The sequence below is a fragment of the Hoplias malabaricus genome, chromosome 11 (genome assembly GCF_029633855.1).
Source record: "Hoplias malabaricus isolate fHopMal1 chromosome 11, fHopMal1.hap1, whole genome shotgun sequence".
Classification (NCBI taxonomy): Eukaryota; Metazoa; Chordata; class Actinopteri; order Characiformes; family Erythrinidae; genus Hoplias; species Hoplias malabaricus.
In genome coordinates this window covers 29,287,336-29,299,953 of record NC_089810.1, presented here as the reverse complement: position 1 = coordinate 29,299,953, position 12,618 = coordinate 29,287,336, and the positions used below count along the sequence as shown (strand labels likewise).

Sequence of the window (12,618 nt, the reverse complement as noted above, 5' to 3'; positions counted from 1 at the left end):
CATTGAAAATAAATCCAACCCAGTCATACTTAAGTCTCCTAAACTCTAAAGAATTTTCAATGGCCTGTCTCTGTTGGGGTGGCATGGTGGTACAACTGAGTCCTAGGGTTATGGGTAGAACTGGATAAACGGTTACAGACAACGAATGAATAAATGAATGACTGTCTATGCTGAGAGTATATTTTCTTCCAAAACCAGACTCAGTCAGCTTCTAGGATACTGACCTTGTCTTGTCCATGTAATGATAAATGTCTCTTTCCAAAATAGCAAGTCATCATCCAAGGTTAGTAACTGCTAAAAAGAGACCACCTTTAATGTAGACCTGTCCTAAAACATTAACATGAAATGTGGAATCCATTAACTTCAAATGTGTCATCTTTAAACTCAAGGTGGATCTCAGGGGCAGCGGTGGTCAATGCGTTTTACTCATCCAGCAGAAACCAAATAGGTAACAAAAATATAAATTTGATAGAAAGCATTTTATTAACTGGTCGTTATATGTAGGTATGTTGACGAAATCTCTCTTTCTGTCTCTCAGTATTTCCAGCTGGGATACTTCAACCACCATTCTTTGGTAAAGGTCAGCCTTGGTCTCTGAACTATGGTGGCATCGGGATGGTGATTGGCCATGAGATCACCCATGGTTTTGATGACAACGGTGAGGAAAACTGCTCCCATCTGTGCTACTACTACTGTGTGTAGACACCTCCCCTAATAAAGAATGCTCTTTAAAATACAGGAGCTACAGAGGGTTTCTTTGAGTGATGCCATAGAAAAACCACGTTTTGTTCCATATAGAACAATTTTGCAAATACTTTTAATTGGTTAAAGCACCTTAATATTGTATTTTGTAAACCTATGAAAGGTTATTCACACTCACAAATCTCTTAAACAAACATGGCTCTTTATGGAACCAAAGTGGTTCTTCTATGGAATCACTCAAAGAATCCTCTGTATCACTTTTATTTTGAAAGAGTGTATGTTAGTTTAAAGGCAACATTCATGATTGTAATAAAAAAAAATATTTTTTCATCATTTGCTGACTCTCCAGTCTGTGTGCTGGAAACTGGTCTAATGTTTATATGAGGCACGGTGTCAGTAAGCAACTAAAACCAAAGTGGTTCAGTCAGATATGGTAGGCTTCCCCTCTCTCTCTGTTGATGGCAATACAAAATGGCAAAGAGCCCATCATATGGTGAAAATCATGAAAAGAGATGACGATATTGCTTTATTCCTGTTCCACATGTGGGTAATGTTGACTTAATTTTGCTGTTTCAGATTGTTCAATTAGGAACCCACATTAAAAACAAGTTTCTGTGGTAATTTGAACACTGTGTAAAAACGTACAGAAAATGAAATTCCAGCCATATAAAAATAACTTTATAAATATAACCTTAAAAGACGCTGAGCTACTGAACTTAAACAAACCAGAGAGAACTGCAGTTCCCCACAATCATAGTCATCCCCTTTAAAGTGCACATATTGTGGGCTTTCTAGACACAGCTTGAATAATTTCCATAGAAAAGCATTGGCCTATAGGTTTTGATACATTAAAGCAGGCTATGCACCATGCTCAATACAAAGTGAGGGCTAGAAGGGTATTAAGCCTCTCATAACTCTGCAGCAAAGCACTGGATCTGTGTTCTCTTGAGTGATGCAGTTCTATCCAGCACCTTAATGAACTGAATTCCCTGATTATACTTTTCATTATGAAGCTGAATACAGTCCAATCCTCACAGAAATTGATAAACCCATTTGAAACTGTAGACCTGCCATCACTGCTATCTCACAATCATGTATACTCCTACAGGGCGAAACTTTGATAAAGACGGAGATCTGAAGGATTGGTGGACCCAATCCTCCACACAGAAGTTCCAAGAACTGTCCAAATGTATCGTGGACCAGTACAACAGCTTCTCCTGGGACCTGGCCAATGGACAGAATGTATGAACTTAAATATAATATACACTCTGCATGTTGAAACATGGGTGCTGATTTGAATTAACCAATAAAATATGTATTTTTAAAATATCATTCTAATCAAAATTTGGAAACAAAAAAACTTTTGACATATGCATAAAATGATTCTAAATGAGTTGATTCTACATTCATTCTTTCAAATTGCAAGATACAGAAAATAACATTTTGTCAACTTGTGGTACACCAGGTTTTGCTCAGGCTGCAAACATTAGCACAGAGGTGAAGGAACACAGCTGCAGTAGTATTCACTTGCAATTCTTCTTCATAAGAGCCTTCTCGACTCCTGAGTTTTGTCTTATATTTTTCAAATTTATGTGCAAAACATAAAGTCATGTATGGCAGCCATTGAGAATAAAATTTGAAAAAGAAGTATGAAATTAAATAAATTACTCATGACACATTTTAACAGAGTAGAAGAAGCTAGAACTGGGAATGTTAAATTAAAAGAAAAAAACCTAGATATTGGGCGGCACGGTGGCACAGCAGGTAGTGTCGCAGTCACACAGCTCCAGGGGCCTGGAGGTTGTGGGTTTGATTCCCTCTCCGAGTGACTGTCTGTGAGGAGTTGGTGTGTTCTCTCCGTGTCCGCGTGGGTTTCCTCCGGGTGCTCCGGTTTCCTCCCACAGTCCAAAAACACACGTTGGTAGGTGGATTGGCGACTCAAAATGGCGCCCCCTCCGCGGTGTATTCCCGCCTTGCGCCCATTGATTCAGGTAGACTCTGGACCCACTGCGACCCTTAATTGGATAAGCAGTTACAGATAATGAATGAATGAATGAATGAAACCTAGATATTCATTAACTGAATGCATTTTTTAAATTTTCAAATATCTTCCATCCAGAAAATTTGTGACATTTTGTAAAATGCAATAGTTAGCATGAATATGTAATATGTTTATCCTCATCATTTTATATTTAACAGATGAAAGGACAAAGAAAATGTTTCCAATGTTTTCAGAGACTAACTTGATTGTGTTCTGTATACTATATAAACATGTTTATAATTTGATGCCTGCAACCCATGTTTATGTTTATAGACACACTGTCACACTGTTTTGAAGCACTGCACTATAAATAATTGAATATAAAAAGGAGCATTCATAAAGGACTCTGACTAAAAAAAATAGGTGGTTGCTCATCACTTTATCTATGAGAGAATTGTGGAATATACCAAAGAGTACTTTTCAATGCAAGATTGTAAAGAATTTAAGTCTTTTATCATATACTAAACATAAAATTGTGAGAAATCTCAGTCCTTGTTCAATCATTGTTGAATGATCATAATGTTCAGGCTCTGAGACACCACTGAATGAGAAACAATCGTGCTTATGTGATAAATATAGCCACAGTGGCTCGGGAGTACTTGGGAAAACTGTTTTCATTAACAAAGTTCACCGCTGCATCAAGAAATGCAATCTGAAACTGTATTATGAAGACAGGAAGCTATATATTCATTTTGGGAAGAAACACTGGTTCTATGGTCCCAAAATGGACCAAAAGACAGTGGAAACATTCTGTGGTCTGAGTAGTCCATGTTTCATCTTATTTTGGGGAAAATCTGACAATGGACTCCATGTGTCAACGATGTAAAATACCATCCACGCTGTTACTGACCGAAAGTGCAAAAAAACATGTCTGTGATGACATGTGAGTGCATAAGTGCCCATGGCATGGGTGATCTGCCAATTTAGGAATCTTTGCTGAAGTGAATTAACAAATTAAAGATTTCACTGTTTATTGCATTTTTTGGAAAGTGTCCTATATTTTCCTGAAGTGGGGTTTCCAGAAAATATCCACAACACTCAGAAAAAAAATTATGTAATGATTATGACAAAGTACTGTCATGTTGTCTACTACATAATTGCCATACACTCTTGAGTTTCTTTGAGTCCCATAGTACTTGAATGAAGCAGATTCTTTTGTGTGTGTCAGCATATCTCCCTCACATTCTGCCGAGTTGTTAATAGCTCATTTTTATCACATTCTTCCTCAAATTGTATTCCTGGAACCTAAAGAGTCTGTGCTGTTTTTAGTAGATGTAGAAAGAAAAGAGCATCAAATTTCAGCTATTTAGTGTGTGTTTTTTCATCATTTTTTCTTTTTTTCTTGTGATTTTTATGAGCAGCTGAATGGGAATAACACACTCGGAGAGAATATAGCAGACAATGGGGGCATTCGCCAGTCTTATCAAGTAAGTACAGGACTGTCACCTTTGTCTCCATCTATGCCTTGTGGTCCATTCTTGCTGCCCAAGAAAATTGCCTCATAAACATTTTGCAGAGAATTCAAGCCTACTATCATTTCATTGTAGACAAAGAGCTGGGCCTATGCAAAGATTAATGTCAATCAAAATAAACACTGGTCTGAAATCTGTTGAATTCTGACATCTACAATATTGACTTCATAATCTTGGGTTATTCTTGTTTAAGATGGATTCCTATGGTCCATTGTGATGACTTGCATATTGGCCTTAAACCCTAACTTAAGAAAAAAAGACCTTCATGCCAAAAGACAAATATTACATGCAATTGCAACCTGATTTTATAAAAGCGTCTAATTTGTTCATGTGGTGTCACGCCACATTCAGTGTTCAGTGTTTTAGCGAGTGCATCCGCTTCCGTCAGTCCGCTCCTGTCACCGTGAAGGCGGCGTCCGCCGCTCCTGTCACCGTGAAGGTGGCACCAGACGCTCCTGTCTTCGTGAATGTGGCACCCGCCGCTCCTGTCTCCGTGAAGGCGGACACCCAGGCCGCTCCTGTCACCGTGAACGCGGCACCCGCCTTTCCTGTCTCTGTGAATGCGGCACCCGCCGTTCCTGTCTCCGTGAATGCTTTGTCTCTGTTCCCGTCCCTGTCACTGTGTTCGTGTCAGTCCCTGTAAACATCCTGGTCCCTGTTCCCCTGCCAAGTCATGTCCAGTCCCCTGTTAATCCAGTCCAGTCCACGTTTCAGTCTAGTGTCATGTCACCTGTCTCTTCTCCTGTCTTGTCTCCAGCCCAGTCCCTGTTTCAACCCTCTGTCCAGTCTCTAGTTCAGCCCCCTTTTCAACCCTCTGTCCAGTCTCTAGTCCAGTCCCCGTTTCAACCCTCTGTCCAGTCTCTAGTCCAGTCCCCGTTTCAACCCTCTGTCCTGTCTCAAGTCCAGTCTCCTGTCCATTCCCAGCACCCAGTCCTGTCACCTGTCCTGCCTCATGTCCAGTCCCCGTATCCGTCCAGTGTTCAGTCACCTGTCTTGTCTCCATTCCAGTCCCGTCCTGTCACCTGCCCATGTCCAGTCTTCTGTCCCCAGTCTTGTCACAGTTCCTGTCTAATATACAACCCCAGTCTCCTGTTAAGACTCATATGTCCACTCCCGTCCTGTCAAGTCCTTTCCAGCCCCAATTCCTGTCTCCTTTTTTCAGTCACCTGTCCAGTCTCTTGTTCAGTCTCCTGTTGCCCTCCTTTGTCAGTCTCCTCTCATGTCCCGTGTCCCGTTTCATATATCCGGTCCTGTCGTGTCCCCAGTTCCTATGTCTGTTCCTGTCTTGTCCTGAGTCCCGTCTCCTAATGGTTCCTTGTCTTGTCCTAGTTTGTCTTGTTTTCCGTGCCCTCTCCTGTGCCAGCTCCTGGGGGTTTTAGGTGTACGCGTGTTGCGCGTTCAGGGGGGGCATCTGTCACGCCATCGTCTTGTCATGTCTGTTTTCTCGGCCATGTGCTCTCTCAGCACATGGCTCTGTTTTGTTGTTGCTCTAGTCACGCCTTTGTTCCGCCTCCTCGTTTGTGTCTCATTTGTTACCCTGCCCCCTCGTTATCTGTCTCATGTGCGTCTCGTCTGTGTTTTGTATTTAAGTCCCCTTCCTTCACTTCCTTTTGTCGGTCATTCGTTCTCTTACTCGTTTCATTCCCCAAGTCAAGTTGTGTCGTTGTGTGTGTTTCACTGTCCAAGTCTGCCTGTCTTTGTTTTGTTTTCTTTAGTTGAAATAAAGTATTCAGTGTTTTAGCGAGTGCGTCCGCTTCCGTCAGTCCGCTCTGTGATCCCTGACATGTAGTCAATCCATCCCTGTGCTCTCCAGACAGCAGTGTGGTGGATACTTCCAGTTCTGTAGTCAATCTGAAAGAGAACTGATTAAAATATTTGCTTGTTCCAGGCATACCAAAATTACGTCAGGAAGCATGGGAAGGAAGCTCCTCTGCCTGGACTTGAGCTTAACCATGAGCAGCTTTTCTTCCTAAACTTTGCACAGGTGAGTCTTGGTTTTACTAATTTTCATTCCTAATGTCAAGGTATTTACTTGATGATAGCAATGGAAACTGACAAATAAATGCACAAATCTTAAAACCTCTAAGAAAGACTTAAATGCCTACCCTCTACAAGGGGTTACTTAGTTATAGATGACTCTATAATCAAAAGGACATTTAACATTAATCAGCAAAACCAGACAGGACAATCTAAGAGACTACAATATCAAGTATACCCTTACTGTGCAAATTGGCAAATTAAGCTTTCAGTCTACCTGCCAGTCTATGGTGCCCCACCATATGTGGGAAAAATTAGGACAACTCTATGGGTCTGTGACCAACAGAGGCCCTTAGAATTGTTAGGTATACCTTTGTTGGAGAAGCACTGAACATGATTCTCATAACACATGCTGTTATCCCACTGTTCCATTCTGCCACCTATAGTGTCCAGTAGCACACCCCCCACAGTCCGCTGAACACATGCTGCACACAAACTCTTGCTCCCCATTGCACATTCCCTTTACTTACCCACCACAAGGGGACAATGCTGAATTTAGTTACTTATTCTGTGTTCCTGATTCATTTGCACTGCCTTTTATTTGCTGATTGAAGTTAGCTCATTTATCTCTGAGCTGCAGATAAATGAAAGTAAACTAAAGGGAGTGTTCACACCTATACATTAGCTGCAAAAAATATATTTAACTCCAATAACTAATAATGAAAATGAACAATTGAAATATAATAAAAATATTTGTATGAAATATGATGTTCCATTAATCAAATTTCTTTTCAGTTTGCAAATGTGCTCTTTAATCTTGATTTCTTCAAATATTTAATGTGACTTTTCCCAACTATATGGAAAACTATATTGAAATATTACCATAGTGCGCAGAAAAAACTATGCAAAAACAAGGTTCCAGGGAGTTTGAATAACTCATGCTGGGCTAGAATAAAAACCCATCCTAAAAAAAAAACAGGTCTATATGCCCTCTTTAAGAAAAACATGGATTTAGTTTGGCCCAAACTGATTTCATGCTTTAATAGTAAACGACATGTAACCACCAACCTCACCCCCACAACCCATAGGGGATGATGGACGGAGGTCCCACTATGATATCCTTTCATGGTGCTGAGCCCCTGCTGCCACTATTAATTAATATTTGAAATATACTAAATTACCTTACATTTAAACAGTAAAACCATATGGGACACCCAGTTTGACAGCAATGGTGTCTCGATATAAACAGAGGGAAATTCTCTACTACTTCTCTCTGCTAATTCTGTCTCAAAGGTTTTTTTTATTTTTAATTTGGTCTTCAGCATTATGTCTCAAAGGATTTGTTTGCCTTGGGCATTATGTGTGCATGTTCTTAATATCCGCTGACTGTGGCTGGCGATCAGTGGTCTCTGCTGCTGGTGGTCGATTTCTTGCTACAGGCCACGAAAACTGATACTATTTACAATGACAGTCAGTCTGGGGACCCAGGATGTGGCCTGGTGCTGTTCATTGTCCTCTATGTACTATTGTTTTATGTATTTATTTATTTAGTGTGTGTGATTTGTTTGTACCTTTTTTATTGTATTTGTTTTTTGTGCTGTGTCCTAATTGTCAGTGTTTTGGGATTTTCAAAAGAACTTAATAAAATATAATATTATCTTATTACTATTATTATTATTATTATTCATTCATTCATTATCTGTAACCAATTATCCAGTTCAGGGTCGCGGTGGGTCCAGAGCCTACCTGGAATCATTGGGCGCAAGGTGGGAACACACCCTGGAGGGGGCGCCAGTCCTTCACAGGGCAATACACACACTCACACATTCACTCACACCTACGGACACATTTGAGTCTCCAATCCACGTACCATCGTGTGATTTTGGACTGTGGGAGGAAACCGGAGCACCTGGAGGAAACCCACGTGGTTATTATTATTATTATTATTAACTATGCATCAATAGGAGTGTGGACCCAGGTGATGCAGACGCACCAATGCACAAGTATAAATGCTCACAACAGTGTAGGCCACTTTCTCAGGCTTTTCTCAGACTCCACATTGATTCTGCTCAGAAGCTTAAATCTGCCTTTTACACAGCTGTGGACAGAACATATATATGTTACTAATCCACCAGGATTTTCCAGAATTATGTTTGTTTAAACTACAGCCTTGTAGACACTAGCCTTTGTAAATAAACACATACTTACCCTTATTTACCTCCAGATATGGTGTGGAACACACAGACCAGAACATGCTGTTAACTCCATCAAAACCGATGTCCATAGTCCAGGGAAGTTCAGGTATGACCAACTGAAATTGCTCTTCATTGTTCTAAACATCAAGTCGTCTTCAGTTCCCTTTTACCCCTAATCTTTGTTATTCCTGCCGCCTACTGAATGTTCTGTTTTCTTCCTTCTCCTTAGGGTTCTCGGTTCATTACAGAACTTCCCAGAGTTTGCCAAAGCATTCAAGTGCCAGAGAAGTGACTACATGGTGCCTGACAACACTTGTCGGGTGTGGTGATTACTCCCAATATTGAGGGAATGATGGAGCTCAGTCAAACCTCCTGGCCCAGAGAAATCTCCCTCCTCTCTTTAGACTATGTGACCACCTTGGTCCAGGCTTGAAATGTTCTTTGATTTCCTTCACAGGGTACAGAACACTTAACTTCACCAGTGCACTTCAGTCTACTCGTACATGTAACTTTCCAATTAGTTAGTCTACAAGATCATCCAATGACTCCTTGGTTATTGCTGTTTATATAATGATGATGATGTTCTACCACATAAAAAAATATGAATGGGGGATTTCAGTAGCATTTTGCAAGGTAATTGCTGAGCTGCAAAAAAAAACAAAGAAAAAAAAACAACAAAAAAAAAAACAACACAACATTATTCACATGTACAGTAGTGCTTGAAAACGTGTGAACCCCTAAGAGTTTTATATAGTTCTACATAATCCTAAGAGTAGATAAAGAGAACTCTAATAAAAACAAATGAATCCAGGTATTAAACTTGGTAATTTATTTGATGAGGAAAAATATCCAATATTAGATCCAAGAAAAATGCAATATTACACTCAGTAATATTACATTTCCTTTAGTAGAACTAGTAAAACATAATAATAATGTGGACATTTTGTCCTGAATATCTACTTGAAAGAATTTCAGCCCATTTCTTCATACAGAATAGCTTCAACTCTGACATGTGGTTTTAGGGATATTGTCTTTAAGAGCCACATTCTCATCTGCTGGTTAATTCAGAATACATTCAACAAATGGCCTAGACCATATCATGATATTATAATATCACCACCATGTTTAACAGGTGGAATAGAGTTCTTTTGCTGGAAAAGTGTTTCCATTCTCTTTATGTTCAATATTTCTCATTTAAACCACATGTTTTCATATGTCGACAGACAGGCCATGCTGTTGTTTTTGGAGAGCAGTGACTTTCTCCTTGCAAACCTGCCATGCAACCCATTGTTGTTCTGTGTTTCCCAGTTGTGAATTCATGAATTTTAACACTGGCCAATGTGAGATCAGACTTTTGCTTACAATTTACCCTGGGTTCCTTCCTAACCGCACAGACTATTACATGCCACATCCCAGTTGTTTGAACACCCCTTGGGAGGGAAACAATGGTCTTAAATTTCCTCCATTTGTACACTGTCTGCTTTGATGTAATGTCCAAACTGTTTAGAGATGGATTTGTAACCTTTTCCAGACTAATGAACATCAACAACTGTGCCATGATACATTTCCCAAAAAATAGATGTGTTGTGAAGATCAGACATTGACAGTCCCATTTTATGTAAAAAGTCATAGGCAGAAATACAGAAGATTCAAAAGGGTTCAAAAGCTTTCAAGCACTAATATAGCAACTTTAATCATCTTTGGTCAGCTGAGTTACTAATAGACATTTCCAGTACATACCAAAAAATGGAACATTACGAGCCTCAAGGAATCTTATGTCAGAGAGGAGTATAGTACGTTTAGATTAGTACATTTAGATTAATCTATTTCAATAGACTAATATTGCAGTTTAAGCTGGTTATATATTTTTTTGAGATTCTTAAATGTTATATTTATCAGTGAATGGTCTTTGATGCATTGAATGTTAAATGGAAAATGATGCAGGTAAACAGTGTGAACATGAACGTTATTTACAAGTCTAAATTATAATTTTGGAAGATGTACAATCAGGCATGTGCACAGACAGACTGCGAGTGGAGTTTGAGCCCCTGCTTTTTTGTCCTCATACTGTACAAGTGGTCAATTTTAAATAAGTGCCATTTCTAAAGTTTCATTTCAGCATTTCAATCCATTTAGAAAGTTCTTTATATAAAAGTGTAATTTCATATGTATATAAACATTTATTTGAGATTTATTTGATTGGATTATTGGTTATATGTTGGTTATCTATAACTCAAATATTGTAACTGTACATTGAATAAACAGGACAGTAATCAGTGCTTACTGTTCCAGATGTCACTCAGAATGAGCTCACACTAGCTTTGAGAAGTGAAAATGGAAATGGGGACATTGATATGGTTTTTTTTTTTTTTTTTTTTACCTATTTTCTTTTAATCCCTCCAAATTATCTGTGCACTGCCCTGTCTGTTATCATATTCAGTAATTCTAAAACTGATTTAAACCTGATAAGTGTTTAATGGTATATGTATATCGCACAGTAATATGATATTGGACTAACAGAATTTTTTTTAACCTTATGGATTTGAAGAGGAAATTATCTAATATGCCAAGGTGAATAGGTATATATATATATATATATATATATATATATATATATATATATATATATATATATATATATATATATATATATACACACACACACACAGTGTGTATTTGTGAGTGAGATCTATGTGTGTGTGGTATTTTTTTTCCTTTAAGCTGTATGGTGGCCTTGATGTATGCAGGTATGTGTGAGTATGTGATGAAGTGTTCTTCTACTTACTGAACATCAAATGTGAGAATGCCTTAAGATAATCCAGTGCTTTTGCCATGACAGTTTCGAAAGTGCAAGGTCTGGGTAAGCATAATTAACATGAAGTACCATCCATACCAAAGACATTATTCCACAATTCCACTGTCACTTTGTGGGAGTTCAAGAATCTGAAATGTTTCCTAACCAACAGTTCTATCTTCTGAAGTGCAAAATCACACTGGATTGCAAATGCAGCCAAACATGGTCAAAAGCATCATTATATTTTTTTTGAAAAACATTTATATTTGTGGTCAGGGGTCTGTCTCACAAAGCATGTTCAACTTAGAATACTTTTAGTTCTTACCTACCATCATTCAATGTTACTTGTGCAGTTTCTTGTTTGTAAGCTTTATTCACTGCTTGAATTACCACAGAAACTCATTTATAACTTGAGTTTTTCAGTTTTGTAGCATTTTCTGTATTTGTTTACTTTCATGCATTAGCAGTCTCCTGAATTTGAAGATCATTCCACCTTAAGTAATCCGAAACAAAAATAAGTCAATAATACCCACCTATGGAGCAGAAATAGAGCAATATCCTCAACTCAGGTATTGCTTTTCGGTGTTTGGAGTTCTCTGTTGTCAAAAAAAAACTCCAAATGACTTTTCACTGCCATGAGCACAGAGAGAGAGACAAAGCCTTACATGTTTTGTTTTGGGTTTTTTTGCCATTTACTGACACTGGGGTTTTGTAAAAGCATTAGACCAGTTTCCAGTCCATACACACACCTGGGAGAAGGCAAATGGTGAGGATACATCCTCTGAATTTTAGTTAACATCAACAATTAACCTGAAAATCTAAACATAACTAGCCCTGGAGCATGTTAGCCATGTAGCATGCTGTATCCTGATAAAATTTTCATCCACCATTTTGAGGTAAAAAAAAAAAAAAAACAATCCAAGGTTACATTGGACTAAGTTTAAAATGAGCCCACTAAACATGAAATCCTGCTTTGTGAAACAGGCCCCAGATATGGTTAACACATATCTGGTTGTACAAGATGTATATTTTCATTTTTTCGCTACAATCATTGAGCTCATGTTAAAGCAAAACTACAAATCATAGATCACTTGATTTCAAAACCATTCTGTTTTTTTGTGGTCTCCAGGGAAAAGACAAAAAACAAAACAAAACAAAAACAAAACACAAAAACAAACAAACTCACAAAGCTACCTGCCTGTTCATTTACATTTTATATACATGTACACCTTGAGGGCCTTTATTTTGTTTGAAAACATTTAGCCTCTGCTCATCTTCACAGACACTTGAATCAGAAGAAATCCATCTCAACTTGTCCACACACAGACAGATATACCTCAGATGCCTGTATTTAGATACTTTGTAATAATAAGCATCTTCTAGAAGAAAAATTTGTTTTAATAATAAATTGTCAATGCCAAACCTGTGCATTCCTGT

At 38.5% G+C, this 12,618-nt stretch overlaps 1 protein-coding gene across 1 annotated transcript in view; it reads left to right on the top strand.

The window, feature by feature from the left end:
• Positions 1-9,017, top strand: part of LOC136709859 (neprilysin-like) — a 65,320-nt gene extending 56,303 nt beyond the window's left edge. Inside the window, exons 17-23 of the mRNA XM_066685400.1 lie at positions 390-448; positions 539-658; positions 1,811-1,944; positions 4,105-4,170; positions 6,104-6,199; positions 8,417-8,493; positions 8,617-9,017. Coding sequence (XP_066541497.1) covers positions 390-448; positions 539-658; positions 1,811-1,944; positions 4,105-4,170; positions 6,104-6,199; positions 8,417-8,493; positions 8,617-8,716 — 652 coding nt within the window. The 3' untranslated portion in view covers positions 8,717-9,017. The remainder of the gene's footprint in view (positions 1-389; positions 449-538; positions 659-1,810; positions 1,945-4,104; positions 4,171-6,103; positions 6,200-8,416; positions 8,494-8,616) is intronic.
• The last annotated feature ends 3,601 nt before the right edge of the window (positions 9,018-12,618 follow it).